We start from the raw sequence: 25,269 nt of genomic DNA, 5'->3' as shown, positions 1-25,269 counted from the left end.
TCAAAAATCGGCCCTGCCAGTACATACAGCAATGTCTCAAGATTTAGCACCGCCGCTATTTGTATATAGCAGAAACACTGCAGTAATGTACAAGGATAATCGCGCTTCAGCACAGCACACGACAACAACTAGGCAGTATGGGACAGCGTGGGGTTCATTGTAAGTAATGGGAGGGAAACTACCTTCAAAAATGTGCCTAAATACAAACTTGTTTGAATGTATTCACCATATAGCACATCGTAATGGTTCAAACTAATTGAATTGATTTCTGCTTAGCCTTCACAATCTAAAATGTAATTATTTCGAAATTGCAATTTAGCATGCGTTAGTGAATGTTAAGGAAATTAAATCAAATGAATCAGAATCAGAAACGGGTTTATTACCAGGTAGGTTGACACTTACGAGGACTTTGACTTGGTGTCGTGGTGCATACAGAAAACAAGAATTAAAAAAACACAGATAGCGAACTATTTTAAGAACACCGTAATAACATTACAAAAAAATAAGAAATAATATAGTAAAATATCAAATAAAGCAGTAATTTACATTGAAATAGAATGCAATAAAATATGTGCAGTAAGCAAAACCAAGTCGTCCCTTTCTAAATCTTGATCTTTGCTGTCACACTTAAATAACTAAAAGAGCATGCTTGGAAACAAACATCTCTTTGGGAACAGGACAATGCAGCCGAGCATCAAACACTTGCATGTGAAGCTGGGAGTTAATGTCGGGGATGACTGGGTCAGCTGATGGGTCACGGGGTCTTTCGCACCATGTGTGCCTGCTTGGCTCCGCCGGCCCCTAAAGCTGCCGGTCAGAACGTGACCTTAACAAACTCCTTTAGGCTCAGTGGGGTGTAAGGTTAATGGGACGGAGGATGGGGGTTAATCCTGAGTCAGGTGGTTCCTCACAAGACCGAGTGCAGCAGATCGAGGAGAGGAAGGCAGCGGAGTGTGTCTAATGAGAAACTGCGTCAGAAAGTGCCAGCAGAGCAAGTGCGTCAGGAGAGCAACCACTTCAGAAGAAAGGGGCTTTCCTCTGGCAGTCATAGACACTTATACTTGCTCATAGGTTATGAGGTTATGATGCCACCAAATAAACAATCAGGCAATTTCATTTGTTTTTTATTTCCACAGAGATTGTTTGGTTGAATCCACTGTGACGTAAAAAGCCAGAATTGACGAGCGTGTTTATCGTTTCGTGTTTGTAGCGTCCAACGCGAGTACTTATTTGATGAGATCTCAAAATGTTTTTCCGACCATATCTTTGCTTGAACCTGCTACAGCATTCTTTATTTTAAATCAGTTTAATTGCACTGTCTAACGTCCTGTTTTGGGATTTAATATTAGAAAAAATAACCGACACAAGAAGATTATAGCACAGTATAATACACATAGTTTATGATGAGGTTAATCAATTCATTAATTTAAATGAATTATTTAGGATTATTAGAAACAAACATCAATGCACTTCTATATGCATGGAAAATATATATTTTTTATAATTTATTAATCTAATAACCCTGTTCATTTGACAATCCTAAAATAAAATAATAATAAAACATAATCAACATTTATTTTAATAAAACCAAATAAATACATCTGAAATATAAGGAAACACACTTTTTTCTTTGATGCTATAATAACTTCTTTAAGGAGATATCCTCACACTGCTGCTTAACAAAAGCATGCGGCTTGGTCCCGCTCTGCCTATCATGAGCTGATACGCAGGGTGAGATCTGTGTGTGCTTAATGATTAAAGCAAGGCATGGCTGCTTCGGGGGATTAACACATTTGATGCCAATGGCAGACTCTGCCTGAATGCTAATTTTCCATTCACTAAATTGACTGATGTGATAATACTTCGCAAGGATTCAAGGTCACGGAGGCAAGGAGATTACATAATGCAGTCCTGAGAGAAGAGAGGTAAAAAACACATTGCTGGTTCAGAAAAACAAAAAGCTGCAGCGATAAATTATTTTTCCAAACCGTAAAGCTGATATCTGGAACCTCAGCGCCTGCAGTGCTGTTAGCAGTGAAGGTTAACCTCAGTGGAGACCACAGCAGCTGATAGTGTGGCATGGTGCGTCTGCATGTGTTGTTTCTGAAGCAGGAATGGTTTCCCAGAGGTCAAAGAGGTTTATTTTGAAAACAGGGGGGCTTGAACAATGGAGGATTTATTCACAGAAAGCATATTTTATTTAACATGTAAGGATTCATGTGCAGGGTTATCAAGGTCCCTCCGCTTCACGTTTGATTTTAAGGATTTCTTTTTTATTAATGACCGCCTCGTTGCACATTATCCTGAGTAATACACAGCCTCATACTAAATAAACCAACGACTTGACTCTCAATATTAATAGAACATTATTTTATCTCAGTGCTTCCACTAAAAAACAAAGTCTTTAAAATGGCGGTTGAGGTTTTCTGTAACTGTCCAAGTCTGTTCACATATTCTTTTCCACTAACAAGTCCTTAAATAATGCCAGAGTCCATACCGTGTTGCTGTTAGTGTTGACCTGTCTGTCTTCTTCTGGTGATTTCTCTGATGTCCAGCACTCTTGCTTTTAACCTCTTTCCCACTCTGCATTGTCCCTCCTCAGCAACAGTCATTGTTTTTGCTTAGCAGCAGTGTGTTATCAAGTATTACCAACCTCTGTCCAAATTGACCAATCAGAATCGACTATTGAACTAAGCCGTGTAATACGACTCTATAATGGCCCCTGCTGTGTAGATGTGAAGGTATTGAATGTGTGTAGGACTTTGAAACAGATCAATGTGTGTGACGTCATCCTTACCCGCATCATTTCGGCCACGTAGCTCTCCGGACCGGTGTACTCTGTGGAGTCCTTCACCTTCACTAGGACGATGAAGAACAAGTAGTGCCACATGTTGTGCTCCACTTTGATGTGTTCTTCGAAGGTGACCGTCTTATTGTCAAACTTGTCTCTCTCCAATCCTAAAAAATCACAAGGATACACCACACATCCCAAATAAACACTGTGAAGAAACACTCTTTGTGTCGCAACATGATGTAACCGCTCTTGTGATCTAAACAAGGATGACTAACTGAAATTGGCTCACAAGGGAATGGACACACCAAACAGGTCAGGTGAGTTCTGCTGTCTGTCACACCAAATCCATTTAATCCTTTTTACGCTCTTGTTTTGCTTTTGCAGCAAAACGGAATAACCCTTAATGGTGTTGCCCAACTCAAAGTGATGTTAGTTCAAGGAGTGGCCAATGAGTGGCTGTTTATTGACTGATGAGGCCAGTGTCTGTGTACAGTCTAACATGGTCAAGACCCATCATGCAACAGGAAGAAACACTCCTCTGCAGCAGCAGCGGCACGGTAGCAGCAGCACTGCCATGACGAAACATTCATTCTGGGAAGAGGAGGCGTTTCGGTGTTTATGCTACTCGGAAAAAACAGCCCCCATGCTTCACAGCAAACATCACGCTCACTAAAGTGTCGTCTCAGAGCGGACCCCTCCTTTGATTCAAACCTCAGCATTCACACCTGCTGATGACACTGCACAGATACACAGTTTTGCTTCCCGCTTTGACTCGAATGTATCACGGTTGGTGTTTCTGCCTTATTTCATTCTAAGAAGGGATTGAAGAGTGATGATTAAAATATGTGCCAAAGGTCGTGAGGCACTTCTTAAGTTGATGAAGGTTGTTACTTGATGAGTAGCCAGAATACATTTAATGATAGAAAAGGTGATAGCGGTGATATGATCTTACAACAATATTTGACCATGCAAAATAACAGTTATTTTTATTTCCCTCACCGCAAATGAAACAGGTTGTCTTTAAGATTTCCTCTTTCTTCTGCTTCTCACTCCTCAGGTCGGCAAATGTGTCGATGATGACACCAAAGATGAGGTTGAGGACGATGATGATGACCATGAAGAAGAAAAGCATGTCGTAGATCACCCGGGCTGCGAAAAGAGGCTCCTGTTGGAGAGAAATAGGAGAAGATGTGTTAGAAGAACAAGATAGATGAGCTGGTGTCATTAGTCATCATGTATCACATCGACCGTCAAGCACATTTGAAGCAAATCTTTTTTAAATGTAGCAAAAAATAAATGAGACAAAAACAACAAATGCATATATACATATTGAATAAATGAATGTTGGAGATGGAAAGTAAAAAAGGGGGGGAATGGGCTATGCTTCATACATGGCTGTAATTCGCTAGTAAGCAGAGAAGTAGAAGTAAAGGTTTGAAAATCAAAAAGTCGCACTGCTATGTGTGTCATGCTATGCTATCAAGTTTCATGCTATCCAAAGAGAAAGCTAAGTTATTGCAATGATTCGAACGCATGAGCAGTAACATTTTGGCTTATTTACTCTTAGGTGACTGAATAAATGAACACTAAGTAAGTTATATTAGTCATAGTGTAATATAAGTAGAACGTAGAAATGAGGTATAAAGTGTTCTTAATCCTACCTTTGAGTTGTAAGATGTTACATTTCATTTCTAAAAGATCTGTCTTAACAAGATTAAAAAATCTACAGTATGTTTATCGAAAAAAAACAAATCCATTTACATCAAATCCTGATGCTATCACTGTTAACACATCGCAGTGAGTCATAATGCAATCTCTGCATACAGAATGAGGTACGAGTACATCCAATCAAACACAATCCGACACAACTGAAAACAGTACGGAGAATTCACATGAGTGTGAAGCTAGCTGAGGTTTATATAAGCATGTATGAGTCTATGGGTCAAGCTTCAGATCTGACATGTTGTGGTAGAGCACGAGCTCGTCTTCATCCTGGATAAGTACCATTAATGCTTTTTTTCTGCCGTGTTTGAAGTTCTGAAAGTCCCCTACGCAACCTCATGACCTCAAGTCTTACTCTCACAGACAGCCTCGTTAAGCCTGCTGCGTATGGAATTAACCAACCATTTTATATTTGCTTATGTGGTAAAAAATGTTATGTTCAGTACTTTTTGAAGATTTAATTAAATAAAATGTACTCATTAAAACGTTTACTTTTTAAAATTTGTATTATCAGTGTTCTCCATCCACTTTAATTAAACATTGAATCTGTGTGTGTGTGGTAAGGGACTGTGCAGGCATGTGATGTGTGTGTTGCATCTCAGTGGCGAGATGTCCATGATTCCTATAATCCATGATTCTTAAACTACAACAAAGAGGGAACAATTATGAAAAAAAGGCTCATTTAGGAAATGTAATTATACTGGTTTTGAAAGTCTTATCTAATCTTGGATGTGATTTTGTCCTTGTCGTGTTCCTGTGCTTTGTACCTCTTTGGATGGCTTCCTCAGGACGTCCCCAACACCTCCTCCACTCCTCAGGCCGTGACTCAGCACCGTGACAATACACATGAGCAGCGAGTCACATGACCGCTCCTTGTCCTCGATCACCACCGCCGACGGCTGGATAGCAACAGTAGCTGTGGAGACAACGATACTGTGAGATATCTGTCATTTCTTATAAAGAGAGTAAGTCTGCATGGCTATGACCAGCCAATGATGCCTTTAAACTTAATTGATAAAGGAGAGGATCCATTTATGATTGGTGGGTAGACTGAACAGAAATGGTACTCAATCAATGTTTTGTTACTTTATAGTTATATTGACTTATGTTGTTTAGTACACCCGTGTCGAACATGCTTAAATGATTGGATTACGTCAACTTATTACTAAAAAAATGTATTTCATTGTTAAAGCTGATGCAACTTTTATTCTTAATTCTTCTTCAATTTAGATATTTATCGTCATAGTGAGATCACTATGTAACACTTATATGGGCTAGTGCTTCAACACATTGTACGTGATAGGTTAAGGTTGGCCAATCACAACAGAGCTAACCAATCAGAGCAGACTGGGCTCATGTTTCAGGCAGTATGAGAAAAATAACGACCTTTTTGAACATTATAGCAAGTCAACATGTCTCAGTAGAAACACAACATACAGAAATGAACCTGCACATGTCCCTCATAGGGCCCCTTTAAAAAGGCCCGTTACTATATAATATATATATATATAATATAATAATATCATTATATTTACTCTTAAACACAGTTTTATCTCTTAAAACAAAAAAACAATAAAAAACACTCACAGTAACTAACCTAAGAAGATAAGATAAGATACAGTAAGATAAAGCTTTATTGTCTCCCTTAGGAGAAATGTGTCTTGGGCAGTGAGATAATACACATAAAACATTCAGGTCAATCAGTCATAGATACAGAACAGAGATCACATGGCAAAGAAACAAACAAGAAACATACAGGTACAGCACTTTCCCTATTGCATTCATACATAATCAAATATTGCACTTTTCCCTACTGTATTCATACACACATTCATACACACTTTCCCTATTGCACCTATGCATAGTGTCCATCAAATTGCACATATCCCTATTGTGTCCATACCTATTTACACATAATGCACTTCCCCTATTTAACCTTCTCGATTGCACAAACTACACTGGAAAACTTATACCTGTTCAATTTACAGTTTGGTAATCTATACCTTCGCAGAGTTTGAGTTGCTGCCCTCGCGAGGGCAGCAACTCAAACTCTCAAAGAACAATTTATTGAGAAAACATTAAAGTTCATGCTCCCAGTTAAATGTAATGTGTTACTACCCACTAAGAATTCAACTACACAAAAAAAGATTTAAGGTCCGATGCACAATCCTAACTCACTTGAACCCTCATGTCACACTATTCACAGACTTAAGGAGGGGGGGTCTCTGGGGTAATAACATGTCTGGGAATTTCTCAACTATACTCTAAAATACAAGTCACCAGACTAACATGGCCTGGTGAAGCCCAGACGAGGTCGCGCCGCTGTGAGGACTCCGCATGGTTGGCTGATCGATTTCTAAGGTGCTGCATGTGGTCTTTGATTGGAGGCTTTCCCATCAAGGTCAGTCGGTTTACAAATGTTCGTTGTTTGCTGTGAGAAGCTATATGCGCCTTCACTGAGTGCACCCATCGACCAGCTCGTACCTGATGGCAATTAATCCCTGACCTCTGACCCCGGGCCCCTACACCAGTCTAAAGCCCTGGTGTTTCACCCCGGCTCCCTGAAAGCCCCCAGTTGGTGCAACCGGGTTAAATCCCATGTGACCGCCCGGATCTCCTGAGTGATTGTCTGCGAGGTCATAAAGAACTTCACACACTCACGGACACAAGCATGAGTCATTAGACAGAGTCACACACTCGGGAATCTCATGAGAGACATGCATGCACAAACACGTGGATTCAACCTAAAACGAAAGACACACACGCACACACACACACACACACGCACGCACACACCCTACCTTCCCTCACAGCCTCTGTCGAACAGTTCTCCCCATTCTCTTTCCGGCAGACTCCACCAGAGAAGAACTCTCCCACCATACTGGCTCCATGCTCTATAGAAATAAATAAATAAAAATCTAATTAAATAAAAAAAGATACAATAATAATACATATCATTTATACAGAACATTCATAAAAAAGAAAGAGTAAAAACATTCAATATAGACAGATTGTTGCAGTCACGGATGTGTTTGGGAAGAGATATCCAGAAAGAGTCATAAACATCTACATAGGGACGGGTGGCGCAGTGGTCTGTGCGTTTGATCATCAGATCAAGGGGGCGTTGGGGAACTCCAGTTCGAAACCCACTCCCGCCCCACTGCGTCAGGCCGTTGTGTCCTTGGGTAAGACACTTCACCCGAATTTGCTCCTGTGGGTATTGTCCACAGTAGATGACCATTACATGTATGATCTGTATGTGTAATGTGTATTTGTAAAGCGCTTTGAGAGTCTTTGATAAAGCGCTATAATAAATATAAGGATTATTATTATTATTATTATTATTATACGTGTGTGTGTGTGTCTGCGATTGTGTGTGTTTGCTGCAGAGAAACATTCATTGTCCCCGGGGTCAGTGAAGGGCGAGGTATTTATGTTCGTCCCGGTTAGGGAGTGAGAAGTAACAACCTGTTTCGTACCTAGTGTTTTGTTGGGTATCCTGTCGACATTCAGAATGAAGTCGTCTTTGAAGAAGATGTAGCCCACGATGGAGAAGAGGTAGACGAGGATCAGAGCCAGCACGGCGGTCAGGAGAATGGAGCGGCCATTGCGGGTCACACTCTTTATGACGTTCAGCAAGGTCTCCTCTCGGTACACCAGATCAAAGAGCTGGAAAAAGAGAGGATTTAGTGATTGGATTACAATATGTTCAAATGTGGACTAAGAATGACATTTTTCTGGTTTTTGGTTATACATTTGGTAAACACCCAACACCCACCACCAGAATGCAACGCAATGCAGTTAGCATCCAACCGGAAGTGCAAGAAATGCAGTTAAATGTTCAGATATGACAGTCATATCTGTATACATTGACACATAACAAAAACGAAAATATATACAATATTAACAGTAATATTAGGCATGAACTATGTCAAAAGTAGTCTTATATAAAAAACACTATGAAGGTAGTGGAAAGTTTAATATAGACACACATAAATATCACAGACTAGTTTTAAGTAATGACACTTTTATAAATAATATGAATGAAATATAAGTATGCGCCCAGTGTACAAAGTTTTATAAATAAAAACTAAAATGTAAATAAAAATATGATCAATGTGCAAAGTCAGTCTCATGGTTAAATGATGTCGGTAGAGAATAGAGACAACATTAAAACCTAGGGCCTATATGTCCAAGTGTGTGCATGTGTGTGTTCATGTACCAGCAGGCTGTAAAAGAAGACATGAACGAAGACCCCCAGGCTGCAGATGATCAGGTAGAGCAGGTGGTACAGGAACTCCACATCCATGACCATGGCCAGGTAGCCCCGTGTGAAGGTTCCCCGGTTCCCCACGAAGCTCGTCAGGAAGATTATCTTGTTACACAACTGGAGAACAATGGAGAGGGGATGTTTTTCATTGATAACACAAATAAAGTGGATGTGGTTAAGTGGTACAGAACGTCTCAGGCTTATGCATCTATGCTCAACAGTGCCATTTCTATTAGCATCTGTAATGCTACCGCAAGTTAAAGGGGCCCTATTATGCTGATTTCTAGGTTCCTATTTGTATTTTGTGCCTCTACTGTGTCATGCTTTGATGTTTAAAACCATTTACATGCACAAAAATGTATACTACAAGAAAGGGAAAACCCCAAAATGAGGGCCTCTTTAAAGAAGTGTGAAACGTGACATCTTGATGAATGCTTGATGTTGCTCTACACTCCTGGTAGTCGCTGTGTTAAATGTGTTTAATGTGTATTCAATGTTTGGCATGTGACTGCGCAGTTTGCCAATTCCAGTCATCCATCTGCTATGCAATAAAGCATGTCAAAATAAATGTGATACTGCACGTGAGGTCTGTATGATCCTCATAGCAGGGAACACACTTACATTGAAGCCCCCCAGCAGCAGCAGCGTGGGCTCCAGGCCGACAGAGAAGATGAGGCGCAGGATGGTGGAGGCGATGAGCGCCCGGATACCGTGAGGCTGAGGAAACACGATGACGATGGCCAGAGAAACCAGCATGGCCATCCACAGCAGGGCAGAGAGGTGGGGCTCCAGGGTCCCTGAGGAGGAAGGAGGTCACATCAGGGAGGAAGTGTGGCTCTTTGCTTTTTCTGTTTTCGGTTCAGTTATGAAGTTGCCAATTTTGAGTGAAATTAGTGAATAGTTCTCTTTTAACGTCAACAGGAGGAAAATTAAGCTCGTACTCAACTGCACAACACACATAAATATGGCTTAAAGAGCCTGTGACACGAGTTTCCCCCATCATCCAAACCCATCAATTTGAGTAAATATTGTCCCCTTGAAAACCGTTACTGAACTGATTTTGGATATTTGTACTTTGATAACCATTAATCTGCCCTTCAATGTTGACCATATTCTGGATCTTCTCGGGGAATTCAAGTCCCGCCAAATTACGTGTGACGTCATTGCGGGCACAGCGCTCCAGCTGCACCGTTCAGGATCCCAGCATCTGCATGTAAACACGATGGCGCACACAGCAGCAAGCTCAGACAGCGATGACAGTTTAATTTTGAACGTGTCTGAGAGCTCATATGAGGCTGAAGGATCGGTTTATGTTGTATCTGTTAGAAGTTTAGGAATTAGGTGCGTCAATATGGGCGATCATACGGTCATGTAGCCAGTGGTGGAATGGGACTAAAAATCATCCCGGGACTCTCGACCAGCCCACTTCGGTACCGCTAGTAAGTTGTCAACGGGGGGATGTCAGGGGCGGCGGGTGCTGTAGATAGTAAATGTAAATATGTAAATATTTGTGTCACTGCATCCTGGTAAAATACAAATATAATGTATAATGTCTGTGTCTTTGACATTAGCGCTGCCAGCCACATGTGCCCTGTACTACGAAGCCAGTTCAACAGACCCTGGATATGTTTGAGTAGCAAACAAACTAACAACAACAAACTAACAAACGAGATCTCGCTAAGCGGTCCTACGACGCTGGTTATCAACTCGGTAAATCAAGCCAGGGTTTCTCTCACCAGCTGAGAGCGCGTTCACGTCTAAGACACGAGTGGATCTGACTTTAATTACATTTGACTCGAGTGTTTCGTCAACATAATGTGTTGCTTAAAATAATACTTCTGCATACAGTATGTGACACTGTGAGTGTTGCACGGCCAGATACGGCTGGAGAAGCTGACTCAGATAAGGAAATATATGATATATTATGATATTATATGATCGATGATCTGATTGATGATGTAATATGAATGATAAGTGCGACACGTCGGCGTCTTCTCTGCATACGGCAGTTTAAACTGTATTTCCTTTATCCTGTAATATGACTTGAGAGATTTAAACTCCGCACACTGAGTTGATCTCTTTTCTATAGACGCCGGAGGCGGGCAGCGTCAGGTAAAAAAAGTTATTTAGCCTTCCCAAACCTGAGCCTCACGCGCCGCCTATGGGGGATGTGCGAGTGACTTATCCGACCGGCCCACTTCGGTACCGGCCCATCGGGATTCGTCCCGATGGCCAGTCCGCCACTGCACCCAGCCCAGCCCACGTAAACTGTCAACGCGGGGAGCCTCGCTGCGGGGAAACGGTGGACCTGGTGTCCCGATCGGAGTGGGAATAATAATAATAATAATCCGTGCATTTTATCCATTAATTTCCCCAACATTGTGGTGAAAAAAACACACGTTTAATCCATGTTGGTGTAGGCCTACTACAACTACAAAAAGCATCGGTTTGTTTTCTCATCAGGAAATGCAGACCGGCTCTAACAAACGATTTTTAAATCATCATCCTCACGATCATTTAATGTATCATATGTTCGCCGAATTGACATGAAAGCACTAATACATGTAGTTTCATCCACTTGAGTTTACAACTACAAAAATAATCGATTTGTTTTTATATCACATCCGACGGGAGGAAATTCAGCAGCTCTCACTACCGATTTTTAATCCTAATTTAATCATCATCTTCACCACGATCATTTATGTTCGCCGAATTGACATGAAAGCACTGACAAATATGAATATACTGTCGTCAACTTCATTAAAACGTTATTAACGTGCCTAAACTCAGTAATTCACAATTTCTACGCATGACAACACACTTTGTCCGTGTTTGGCTCTCTCGCCGCACAGTGAAGCGTTCCCGCATTGACGTCACTTCCGGCTTCCCCCAAAACTTCAAAATGAGTCGAAGGAATTTCCCGCGATGTTCGAAATTATTGATATTTAACGGAACGGTATCGCACCTTCTTTTTTAAACTGACGGTTCGAGATTACTAGTAGCCCAATATTTCATTGCACAACAGTTGTTGGGATGCTGTCACAGGCTCTTTAAAGCATTAGAGAAACTAAAGTTAATACCTTGAGGTTGTATTCCTCTGTCAACCCATCGAGTTGAAGTTTAAATTCATGAAATTGTCATAATTAGTATATTAACTTTAAAGTTAAGGCCAAAATTGTTTTGTGTGGCCTTGTCAAAAATTCTAATCAGTTTGTTGTTTTTTCCAAATTTGAAGAAATTCCCTTAAGGCGTTTTGGGAGATACGGCTCCAGAGAATCAAATGGACAATCCAAAAACAGACTCATAAGAAACAACACGCAACACATCTGAAAAAAGGGTTTATCCATAGATTTTATTTTAAATACTGAACGCTTTTTTCTGTAATATTCTTTAGCTTCAATACAATTATGCTAATGTTCTTTTTTTAGGTTACCACAACACTTGTCTCATTACATGCCATAAAAGTAAAACGACCAAACAGTAGCTGACTTATCCACTGTGAATATTGACTAATTGATCGGCTTCATGTTTTATTGAGACTAAGACCCCGTCCACACGGAGACGAAAACGAACCGAATTCGATATCAAAAAAGTCTTCTGTCCACACGGAATTGGCTCTAGAAACGTGTCTGTCCACACGACACCGCTCGACCCGCTGGAGACGCTGTAGTACATATGCCAGGCCTGTAAGTGGCGCTGTACTTCCGCCACAAAATACACCAAAAGCAGCGAATAAGACCCCCGTGCATGGTTGCCTGGTTGCCCTACTGTTTATTCCCCGCGGTGGATTTAGCAACATGTAGTTCATGTAGTTCTCCATGTCCACTTGTTGCTGATGGTTGTGGTAGAGGAGCTGTAGATTCTGCACTAACATCTGTATCATGGTCAGTAGCGCCTGGAGCACGAAAGCAACCCTGTGATCCTCCATTGTTGTTGTTGTTGGCGAAACACATCAGCAATGACGCGGGTGGCGCGGGGGTGAGCAGCAGAGGTGGGGAGAGGCGGGGCTATGGCGTCATCATTATCAGGAAATGATGGTATAGGGCGTACACACGGAGCCGTTTGGCCCCCCAGAGCATTACGTCCGCAGATCTACCCACCTTGGGATGCGTTATCGTTTGAGGGCTCCGTTTCCGTGTTTCCGTGTCCGCCTCGTGTGGACGAACCGTCTTCTATACGATAGAGAACTGTAGCGGATACAACCCGTTTCGTCTCCGTGTGGACGGAGACTAAGAAATCCCATTAGAGTCGCTTATGAAAACAATTGTTTTGGAGTTATATTATATAAGTAGAGCCTCTCTCTGTTTGTGTATATGTTGGTTTTTACACAACAGTTATGTGTTCATCTAAATCTATTATTTCATCTTCATGAGCACACCAAGCACTAACTCAATGCCCATCTAAATCCTATTTTTAAATATTAAAGTGCATTTATCTGTTGTTTTCTTTCCACTGAGGCTCTTAAACAGCACTCAGAGTCTCCCTACATCCCCTCCCTGCTGAGGCCTCCTTCTTCACGCCTCTCTGTGTACAGATCACATGACAGGTACTTGTTACATAACCCCCGGTTGGCTAAAAATACACTTGGCTGGAGCTGAAATCACCGTGGATGGTCCCGGGCGCCGCATCGTAATGCGCTGCCTGGGCGCCTGGACTTGGCAGCGAACCCAGACGCAGCAGTTTGGCTGTCACACACCTACAGACTCAGACCATTCATCTCTCTCGCATGCTTACTCTGCAGCCAGGCGGAGATAGAGAGACTGACCTTTACAATAAAGCACTTACTGTACACTTCACCGAATCTAAATACAGCCTGACGTTTGCTACGTGATGAAAACTGAGATTCTACTTTACATGTGTAAGCGCCTGTGACAGGGTGGAGGCTCTGGCACTTCACCAACTTCTGATCAAGGAATACCTGACTCCACACAAACACCCAGCTGACTTAAACCACAGCACTACCCTATAGAAAGGACAGAAGTTATTCAAGGTGCTTTTTTCTAGGGCTTCAGCACGTCCGACCTCCACTATGAAAAAGCTTCTAACCACATTTTATCTTCAAACAAACCACCTAGAGCAGGGGTCGGCAACCCGGGGGCCACATGCGGCCCTTTAAGCCCTCTGCTCTGGCTCCCTTGAGCTTAGACAAAAATAAGAAGGAAATAAAATAAAAGTATTTGTAGGACTATTTATATTTTGTTGCATGGTTGAAAATGTTTCGTATCTTGTATTTTGAGGTGATACTGTGACACATAAATAAAAAACAAAACGGTTTTAATTAGGTCAACTAAAATATGCGTCACATCCTGCTACGGTCCCGCACGAGCGCCTTTTCTTGGAGGCGAATAACCTGACCCCCGGCTCGATGAGCGAACTATGGATAAATCAAAGAAAAGTACCGGAGCAACACAGGATTTAATTCTGTGTGGACAGAGTTATCTGCTTTCACAGCAAACGATGCTGGTTTACCGGTATGTCCGATATGTAGAGAGAAGTTGTCAACGATGGTGCAGCCTTTACGTATCGAGGAACAACACGGGAGAGGAAGACAGCTGACGATCTTCAGTCATAATTCAATGGGGTATGCAATTTATTTCAGAAAACACTTTTTGTTATATTCCATGGAATGCTCTTAACGTCCCGATAGCAATGAATATATTAAATGCTTTGACAATAAATACATACAAAATTGTCATCTGTGGAAGCCGTAGCGCTGTAAAAAGCACAACCAATCATCTGAGCCGGCCTGGCTAAAATAACTGGATGGCCTACCTGCCTGTCAGCCTTCCATCTGTGCACAAATTTATCTCGTGCACTCATTGGTCATGTGCGCGTTCGTGTGTGTTGGAGGAGGGGCTCTGTAAGAAAGTCTGAAGGAAGAGGCATATTTTTTCCGGTTGTGTACTTTCAAATTCTAGCGCACTCGAGCTGGTTTCTCCATTCTTACCTAACTTACCGTTAACTCTTTTTAGGGTGCAGCTATATGTTTTATTTATTTCAAAGTGGGCCCATTTTAATAATTTTTTTTTTTCCTTCAAATGTGCAGAGGACTCCCCAAGTGCTGTGTTTAATTTATTTTAAAGTAGGCCCGTGTATTATTTGTAATTCTCCTTATAAGAGTTCTTTGTTTCTTATTAGAGGTTAACAGTTTTATATCATGTAATAAATAGCCTAATAAATGCAAAAAATCTGTAGTTTTTGTCTGATACAACAATAAAAAACTATGAAATATGTTTTGCGGCTCCAGACAAAAAAATGTTTTGGAAAAAGGAGCAAAATGGCTCTTTTGGTCAAAAAGGTTGCAAACCCCTGACCTAGAGGAAACATCCACTGGCAGCATGTGAGTGCAGCTGATGCAACAATGTTTAAGGGGACTTTCAGTGTTTATACCCACTATAAAAATCTCCGTAATAAATGGATAGTTTGAAAGCTTTGAAGTGCGGTTGTAAGACGTACTTATCCACAGTCACAATCAAACAGATAATGACCCTTGTCTAAAAAAACATTCTTGTCATTAAAGAAAATATGTAAAGTAAGTATAAAAGGACACTTTCACTGCAACAAAACTGTCACCCTTCTTTCTAGATGTGCAAATAAGTAAATTGGAGGGACACTTTGAAGATTGTAAATTATAATTTCTGTAGATGGTGATCCGCATGCCAACATTTAGGAGAGACAGGAAGTGGTTACCTCAATGGGGGTTAAGCAATGTACTTCTCTGGATGGGGGTATCAGCAAATAGTGCACGCAATATTTAGAATAAAAAAATAATAATACAAAACATATAAATAACTAATTATTTTAGCTCGCAGAACACAGGATTATTTTGTCCATCACTGTCTCAAATGGTCTGAGTGTGCGTATATAGTGGGACGTTGTTTTAAAGGCTTATTAAACCAATGTCACCCACAATAACACAAATGAACTAACTAATTGAGACAGCTTTAGAGCAGAAAATCCTGTCTTCTGCAAGGTTCAACTTCTGTATTGCCCGAAGGAGACCGATTGCTTTGAAGGTAGAATAGATAACAACATAAATTAATCTGAGAGGTTGGAAAGGGCTACCTGACAGCAAGGTGAAGGCGTGAACACATTCCAAATACAGAAAACACTTGAAATGACATGGTTCTTTTAAGTGGGCTTTTCTTTTATGAAGCTAGAATATATTTTGCTGCTGCCTCTGTCCACAGCAGCTCTGCTCCCGTGTCAGTATTCCTCCGTTTCTCCAAATTGGATGAAACTGCCAAGGATACAAAGACTATGGATAATAATCCCATCAACCCCACTTAAAAGCATCCAAACTATCTCTTTAACCTACAAACAATGTACAACCTGGAGTTGGTCACGTTTTTGTTTCTTTTTCTAAGACTTCAGCACATCCGACCACTACTTGGAAAAGCTCCCAACCACAGTTTCCCTTCAAACAAACCACGTAGAGGAAACATCCACTGACCGACATGAGAAGGAGGCGTGCAGCTGATACAACAATCAGGGGATTTCCTGGAGTTTAACTTCCCCATACAATTTACACGCATACCTTTAAAAGCTATTACAATGTCTTAATTAAGTCCAAATTAAGTTCACTAGAGAAGTCTGGATCTAACATGGTTTACAGGCAGGTGGCTTGAATATTAACAGGAAGCTCATGTGAATTGGTGACGCAGTGTGAATGTGTGTGTATGCATGCGTGTAGACATTGAATATTCACCATTGAGCAACTTAACAGTGGCTGAGTTTTTTTTTCTTTTTACACGACTTCAGTGTCCTGGAAAGAACTGTTAAGCTCCCAGAAGACCTTTGACACTTCAAACCCCATGAAGTTGCTGGAGCTATGCTAACAACCTCGGTTATTTTTTTTCTCCCTCTCTTCTATACCGCTGTGAGGAAGTTCAAACAAAAAGGGACCTCGCCGTTTGACCCCACATAGAACAATTGAAAGTGTATGCGGATCACAATGTGTGTCTTCTTTCTGCTACTCCGCACTGGAACAATGCAGGCCTTATTGGCTGCGGCTTTTCACATCCCCACAAATACTGCCCTCAAGGAGAACTAAGAAAAACAACTGAAAGGATTAAGAGAAAGCAAATCAAACAGAAAGCTGAAACTGCATGTGAAAACATGCTCCGGTTGTCACAAAAAGCATTCTGTTTCTGTCAGGAATTGGTTTCACTTAGACCAGGGGTCTGCAACCTTTTTGACCAAAAGAGCCATTTTGCCCCCTTTTCCAACATTTATTTTTGTCTGGAGCCGTAAAACATATTTGATAGCTTGATAGCTTATAAAGTTGTATATAATTTGTTATATCATAGACAAAAACTACAGCTTTTTGCATTTATTATTTATTACATTATAGAAAACTGTTTACCTCTAATAATAAACAAATATAAGGAGAATACAAAAAAATACACAGGCCTACTTTAAAATAAATTAAACACAGCACTTGGGGAGTCCTCTGCACATTTGAAGAAATAAATACAATTAAAATTGACCCACTTAAATAAAACATAACTGCACTCTAAAAAAAGTTAAAGGTAGGGTACGTAAGAATGGAGAAACCAGCTCGAGTGCGCTAGAATTTGAAAGTACACAACCGAAAAAATCTGCCCCTTCCTTTTGACTTCCTTACAGAGCCCCTCCTCCAACACACACGAACGCGCACATGACCAATGAGGGCACGGGATAAGTTTGTGTACAGATGGAAAGCTGACAGGCAGGTAGGCCATCCAGTTACTTTAGCCGGGCCTGCTCAGATGATTGGTCGTGCTTTTTACAGCACCACGGCTTCCACAGATGACATGTTTTAATGTATTTATTGTCAAAGCATTTAATGTATTCATTGCTATCGGGATGTTAAGAGCATTCCATGGAATATAACAACAAGTGTTTCTGAAGTGAATTACCTACCCCACCTTTAACTGATTGAATTATGACTGAAGGTCGTCAGCTGTCTTCCTCTTCCGTTTTTACCTTGATACGTAAAGGCTGCAGCACCTTTGATAACTTCTCTCCACATATCAAACATACCGGTAAGCCAGCATCGTTTGCTGTGAAAGCAGATAACTCTAACCACGCAGAATTAAATCCTGTGTTCCTCCGATACTTTTATTTTCTTTGGTTTATCCATAGTTTGCTCATAGACCCGGGGGTCAGGTTATTCGTCTGCAAGAAAAGGCGCTGGCGGGACCGTAGCAGGATATGTGACGCATATTTTAGTTAACCTAATTAAAACCGTTTTATTTGTTTCACAGTATCACCTCAAAATACAAGATACGAAACATTTTCAACCATGCAAGACAATTTAAATAGTCCTACAAATACTTATTTTATTTCCTTCTTATTTTTGTCTAAGCTCCCAGAGCAGAGGGCTTAAAGAGCCGCGGGTTACAGACCCCTGATTTAGACGTATGCCCACCTTGTGACCCAAGTCCCACCTTGTGACCCAACACCAGAGGATTTTCCCAAACCAAATCTGGACATGTTGGCCACCTGACACAGCCTGACTGATCAGGGGTTAATATGGTTTTGGGTGAAAAGGTCAAATATGTTGATCCCAGAAAGAAACTCAATTACCTTGTTTTTTAGGTTTTAGAATTCTTGGAAAAATTAGCTTATTTTAAATGAATCATATACAACTCTGACTTGGAGAGTTGTTTTGTATGTAATGTATACATTTATCAAAATATATTTAAGACTGCAATGTAATTTGAATTCTCCAGGGTCAGATTTTTTTTATTATGATGAAAACCACAATTAATTGATATTTTATAGCTGACCAGAGATGATAATTAACCAATTTTAACACATTTTTACCATAATGAAAGTGACAGAAGGATAGGACGATGAGATACTCAAGTAATGCGGCTTAAATTGGATTTTAAATATGTATCATGTTTTTACAAAAGGACGTTTCGCAAATGTTTGTTTTGTGTTTTTTCTTGTGTGTGTGATGTGTGTCTTGAACAAGTCTGGGGTGCAAGTTTTTTAATTAGATAAAAACATGTTTAACAAATGTAATCTGGCCATTTCAATCCGGTCGTAGATGCAATTTCTCAACTCCAACTCCATCCTTGCTTCTCAAGTGGCTAATCGAAATGTAAACAATGTTTTTTCCGGGAAATGTGTTTATCTGGATATCCGCTGGACAGAAAATTAACTCTGTCAGTCCGATAGTCGATGGGTTGAGAGATGATAATTACACTGACCTTTCCTTTTCCTGCTCCAATGCAACAGGCAGAACATTCAGATCCATAGAGGAAGTTTGAATTCAAGCAGGCACTGTTATGGCTTTTGTAAGAGTAAAGCAAATTGAATCTGCATCTTATCATGTAGGTGTCACTTTTAGTGGTATTCTCCACGGTGAGAAGCATGGTTTGCCATTTCCTGCTAGATTTTCTGATAGTATGGGAAAAAGGACACAACCCTATCCAAACCTGGAGCAGTGTGAGAAGGACACTAGAAATCTGATAACATGTTAAGTCAAGTAACAAAGGTCAAGTATCCAATAACAGTTCAGATCCTTACAGCCAAGACACATCCATCTTGGTCCTTTGTGATAGCACCGCAGGTCGAGATTCAAATCTTCCGTTAAGATTACATTCTCTTCACACCTCCACACGTAGTTAAAGTCACGTTGGGAGGTGTGAGGCTACACCCAAACCACAAGCACGAGTGCACATAGTGCTCTGTACACAATGAATAATGCATCTTAGGTCTGTAATTCTGATCACATGCCAACTGCTATAAATACTGAATGAAAACATGTTTGGATGCTATTGCTCAAGTCACATCAGGAGGTATTCAAGGAAACACGTGTAAAATCCTCGTGACTGCACTCCATCTTCTGTAGAGAGCTCTCAGATTGAAACAGTTAATGATTATTTTGGAGAGTCAGTTATTTGAAGCAGATATGAAAATCTCCTACAATGAGTGCTTCAGAGATTTAGCAATGCATGCCTTTAACATTGGTTGATTTAAGATGGACAATAACAAAATATGATATTGTTTATTTTAGTCTACAAATGATTTAACCTGGCACCTTCATTATTTGCCAAACAGCGACTCATCCGCAATCTGGTAAGAGTTTCAGGTGTTTTGCCAGCTAATGTAGCCTGGAGCGGCTAACCACAACCAGAGATTGGGAGCTGGCTACAGAGGTCTGGTAAGCTCACTGCTTTCTAATTCCACATTTCTGAACTTGTTTTTTTTTTTGGACGTGTTCTCTAACTAGTAACTTTTCAAATAAATCGCAATCAGCTGTAACAATCACTGCAATCTGGTCTGTGTCTCACCTCTGAGACATGTTTGAGTCCAACATTTCTCAGGTCTTCATATTGGTCTTCAAAGACAGTGTTACCATTCATTGCATTATTTACAGATACAGAAGAGAAAGGTGTTGCCATTTTCACACCAGGAAATCACTGTTGAAAGGTTGTGTCTGCCAGTTGGCTTCAGAAACTAAAAACTATTTATAATCCTTTAATACAAACAAAACTTTATACGGCCTTAAATGTACTGCTAGCCTGGGGTGGATGAGGCAACACTGAACCACCAAGGTTTTACCTAGAAGGCGTAAACATCCAATTTCCTTTATCTTTAATCTTTGCCGCACAGGATTCTGGTGAAGCACAATATGTAATAGGCCTCCTGACACACCCCTGTCTTTGCCAGTTATTGTTTATGCCACACACTCACATTTCCGGAGCTGTTAAAGTCGCACTTATCGTGTTAACCGCATTGCACGTAAACAGAAGATCTCATTAACCTTTTGTTCACCAGTAATAAAGGGCTTAAAGGTCCCCTATTATAGTGTTTTTCATCAATATATTACAGGTCTCAGATATACAGAACATGTCTCTGAAGTGTTTGGCTCCAAATACCAACAGATCATTGCAGCATTACCCATAATCCCCTCTGTTTCAGCCCTGTTTCCAAAGTGCTGATTCTCTGTCTGTTACTCTAGATGAAAATAAGGAGCCCCTCCCCACGCCCCTCTGAGAGACATTTGGTTACAAAGAACACAATGGTGCTCTAGGAGGAGATTCAGGTGATAAGGTGGGGGGGGGGGGGTTACCTTGGTTGGTGATTGGCTAATGGTTACACAAGACAACACATCGTTATGACATCATGAAGTGGCTAAAATCTGATCAGCTCATTTTCAGACAGGTTTTTATAGAAATGGATCAGGACAAAAAAGAGAGAGAATCTTTTTTCCTGAAACTTTCTGAGTCTCTTTACACAGAGGGGACACATGTTGATGAAGAAGAGACATGAAGAAGAGGGGACACATGTTGATGTAGAAGAGACATGAACAAGTGGATTTTGCATAATAGGTGACCTTTAAGGAAAGATTAAAAAGGAATAGACTTCAGCAGACTGACCTCCTCGGACGCCCTCCAGAGGGTAGAAGAAGGCCACGAGCAGGTTCATGAGGACAGCCAGGTTGAAGGAGATGCTGCTCCAGAAGGACATGTTCCTGGAGCACCAGTACAGGATGGGCTGAGCTGGAGAAGGGTGTTGAAATTCACACAGTCATTATCAGTGCAATACATGAAGCATAATGTAACTTCACAGGAATTAGCAGTACATCACACGACCGATCTGTGTTTCACACCACAACATCATTCATTTCTTAGTCATTTCAGTCAAATGGTTGTATAATTGATACCCCATATTGATGATATTATCTTTCATGATTTGCTTCAAGTCGCAACTGTCTGTCATGTTTCTGATCAGCTACACTACTTATTTTATCAGCTAGACAAAGTTGAGTGCAGATTAATTTGATATGAAAAAAAAAGCATTACATTTGTGGTGAAACACAATAATCAAATCAGAAGACGACTGCATGGTGCCTTTCTCAGCAACTGTAAACAAAATAATTCACTTCTTTGTCATCTACTTAAGTACACAAAACCAATTGTCATGCACACACACCAAACACTTTCCACACAGCCTACTCAGACCTCGGTCAGGAGATCAGTATCGCACCAACGCTATTTTGAGCTGTTTATGACTGTTTATGAGAAAAGAAGAACTGCCGGGGGGACTTTTAGCCACCAAAGTCACTACATTCATCACAGCAGCGGAACAATATGATCTACTGCTGTGATGATTCATTTAGAGAGGAGAGAGGTGATGATTGTTGTCACGTGCAATCACATTATACACAAACTGTCCTCCTTCAGGCCTGACCACGGGACGAGCCACAACACACGGCTACTTCACAGCAGTAACTGACAGAATCAACAAGGGGCTCTAAGAATAACTCAACATAGAGTTTAGTCCTGTGCGACTGTACTATTAAAGGGTAGTGAGAAAACAAATGCTTAGTTTAAAATGTAGAAGACCTTCTGGATCCGCACCAGTCTGGTTTCAAGGCAGGTCACTCCACAGAAACTGCTCTCCTTGCTGTCACTGAGGAACTGCACACTGCATCCCTCTCCTCTGTCATCATCCTGTTGGACCTGTCTGCTGCATTCGACACGGTGAATCATCAGATCCTCCTTCGCACTCTCCAAAAACTTGGAGTTTCAGGCTCTGCACTTTCCCTCCTCACCTCATACCTCAAAGACCGTACCTACAGGGTGACTTGGAGAGGGTCTGAGTCCGACCCTTGTCAATTAACTACGGGGGTCCCTCAGGGCTCTGTTCTTGGTCCCCTCCTCTTCTCCCTGTACACAAACTCGCTCGGATCAGTCATTAGCCCGCATGGTTTTCTTACCACTGCTACGCTGACGACACCCAATTAATTCTGTCCTTTCCCCGCTCAGAGACCCAGGTCGTCGCACGCATCTCTGCTTGTCTAGCTGACATCTCTCAGTGGATGTCTGCTCACCACCTCAAGCTCAACCTTGACAAGACTGAGCTGCTCTTCCTTCCGGGAAAAGATTGTCCCACTCTTGACCTAACAATCAACATCGGCACCTCAGTTGTTTCCCCGACTCAGACTGCAAGGAATCTGGGTGTGACCCTAGATAACAACCTGTCCTTCACTGCAAACATCGCTGCTACAACCCGTTGCTGCAGATACACGCTTTACAACATCAGGAAGATACGTCCCCAGCTGACCCAGAAAGCGACTCAGGTTCTGGTCCAGGCTCTCGTCATCTCACGCCTAGACTACTGCAACTCCCTCCTGGCTGGTCTACCTGCATGTGCCATCCGTCCTCTGCAGCTCACCCAGAATGCAGCGGCTCGTCTGGTCTTCAACCTTCCTAAATTTTCCCACACCACTCCGCTCCTCCGCTCCCTTCACTGGCTTCCGGTAACTGCTAGAATCCACTTCAAGACACTGGTACTTGCTTACCATGCTGCGAATGGATCTGGCCCTTCCTACATCCAGGACATGGTTAAACCGGACACCCCAGCGCGTGCACTACGCTCTGCATCAGCCAAACGACTCGCTGCACCCTCGCTGCGAAGGGGACCCAAGTTCCCATCGGCGAAAACACGTGGGTTTGCTGTCCTGGCTCCAAGATGGTGGAATGAGCTCCCCATTGACATCAGGACAGCAGATAGCTTGCACATCTTCCGGCGCAAACTGAAAACTCATCTCTTTCGACTCCACTTCGAGCGATAGATTTATTAACAAAGCACTTATATACTAATAAAGGACTGGCTTACCTAAAGCCTGTTGAGTAGCACTTGAAATGTTTGGCTCTATGAAACCTGATGTACTTATATGATTCTGTTTTCTTCAAGGTTGCGTCTTCCTGGTCGAATGTACTTATTGTAAGTCGCTTTGGATAAAAGCGTCAGCTAAATGCAATGTAATGTAATGTAATATGATATTCCTTGTATACATTTTGAGAAGCTACAAGCTGCAAAAGCTCCTTAACTTTTCCTGAGGAAAAAGTTAAATCTGAAATAGGGTACACCGAGACAATGATCCGGACAAGATATCATGCTTTCTTCCGTTTGAAAAAGCCACACAACCTCCACGAATAACACCAAGTTAAACAATGCAACCTTTAAATGTTGACTTTATGAACATAGTTAGCTAAAATAATAGTTAGCAATACTAACCTTATGAGTTTGGGTGAGTTAGCTAGCTATGCTAATGGCGTTAGCAAAAATAAAGTATGGTTAAAAGCTTAAATAATTACATTTAGCTTTTTGACATTGTTTTGCTTGTTGTTGATGTCCTGAAAATAGCAATAGTTTGCTTAGAACATCAGCTTAGCTAGGTAACGATAGCAAAGTCTTAGGGTTAGTATAAGTGATTGGTTGCTTGACATAACATTAACTAAATGTATACGTTATAGTTACATCAAATATTATGGAGGTTGTTTGGTGTGTGTTACAATGCATTAGTTATATGCTCTGTTGGCAAGGTAGTGCAACACTTTGCCAATCTATGGGGATTTCCCCCTGAACACACATGATAACACACATGACAACACACCATGGGTCCTATTGATGGAGATGGGTTCAGCGTGGGACAGGGTCTGAGCCTGGAGCTCTGCAGCACAATGCTATGGAACATTTCCCACATAATCTTTTTCTGGATCATCTGTGAACAGTTTCTCCTGTCTTATGTTGCCGATCCCTCGCATGCTGACATGGGAGCTACTGTATCCCGTTTCCACTGAACTGCTTTGATGGTTCCTCAGTAAGGTTGAGCCTGCATGAGCTTTAAAAGTAAAGATATGAAACTAATCATGACCTCAAACTGTCAGGTGGATGAAACAGATTGACCTATTAACCCTACTAAATTACAAATCGTAAGCAAATCAAGAGTGAATCCTGATTTTTCCCTGTCAGTTTACAGCTATCTTTGCTGTCAACGTTGACTGTCCTAATTTTGCTTATCATAAGACAGGAATACAAATAAAAAACGTCTATATCGTTCTCCAGACAAAACAAAGCATTCTACACGTGTGACCTCTTTACACCAGTTTATCAATGCTTTACTGTTTTCAGCTCTAAATTCCCTTTATGAAGTGGCTAAAGACTAAAATGAGGGATTATGTAAAGGTTAATACTATACTACTTAATCCTGTCCGAAAACAATTAATTTGCCTTTACATATGTTTCCAGAATTACAAAAATAAAGGAACCTAACAGTCATATCAGAATACAGAAACTATGTTAATTACAAAGATGAGACAATCTTGTGAATGGGCTTGCAACAAAAGACGACTACAACTACCGTGTTTATCATCCACTGCAACACACTGCAACAGATCATTCTCTCCTGGCTGAATAACACATCTCTATAGAAAATATGTTGTCATGCAATCCTGCCTTATTAACTAACATTGTTCCAGGTGTCACAGTAATCTAAAAGGTTCTTATCAAGGTGCACATGCTCTCTCCACTTCCACTCCTCCAGGGATCAGAGTTAAGGGATCAGAGTGCAGCCCCTTTCTCACATTCACACTTTTAGAGTGAGTTAATGGTCTTTGTTTACAATTGATTGTGGTTTAGAGAAATGTGTTAATCCTGTTTGCTCATATGTATAAGCATTACAGACGGATTAGGC

The 25,269-nt window shown here is 41.2% G+C and overlaps 1 protein-coding gene across 12 annotated transcripts in view; it reads right to left on the bottom strand.

Annotated features, from left to right (window-relative positions):
• Positions 1 to 25,269, bottom strand: part of itpr1b (inositol 1,4,5-trisphosphate receptor, type 1b) — a 123,911-nt gene that overhangs the window by 12,982 nt on the left and 85,660 nt on the right. For all 12 annotated transcript variants that reach the window (XM_034212164.1, XM_034212176.1, XM_034212170.1 and 9 more), the window contains 8 exons: positions 21,164 to 21,286; positions 9,408 to 9,583; positions 8,739 to 8,903; positions 7,996 to 8,185; positions 7,318 to 7,410; positions 5,284 to 5,432; positions 3,794 to 3,959; positions 2,798 to 2,958 (listed from right to left, as the gene is read on the bottom strand). In XM_034212164.1, coding sequence (XP_034068055.1) covers positions 2,798 to 2,958; positions 3,794 to 3,959; positions 5,284 to 5,432; positions 7,318 to 7,410; positions 7,996 to 8,185; positions 8,739 to 8,903; positions 9,408 to 9,583; positions 21,164 to 21,286 — 1,223 coding nt within the window. The remainder of the gene's footprint in view (positions 1 to 2,797; positions 2,959 to 3,793; positions 3,960 to 5,283; positions 5,433 to 7,317; positions 7,411 to 7,995; positions 8,186 to 8,738; positions 8,904 to 9,407; positions 9,584 to 21,163; positions 21,287 to 25,269) is intronic.

This window comes from Gymnodraco acuticeps, unplaced genomic scaffold (genome assembly GCF_902827175.1).
Source record: "Gymnodraco acuticeps unplaced genomic scaffold, fGymAcu1.1, whole genome shotgun sequence".
Lineage (NCBI taxonomy): Eukaryota > Metazoa > Chordata > Actinopteri > Perciformes > Bathydraconidae > Gymnodraco > Gymnodraco acuticeps.
The sequence above is the reverse complement of the archived record's forward strand: the minus strand, read 5'-3'. Positions and strand labels throughout refer to the sequence as shown.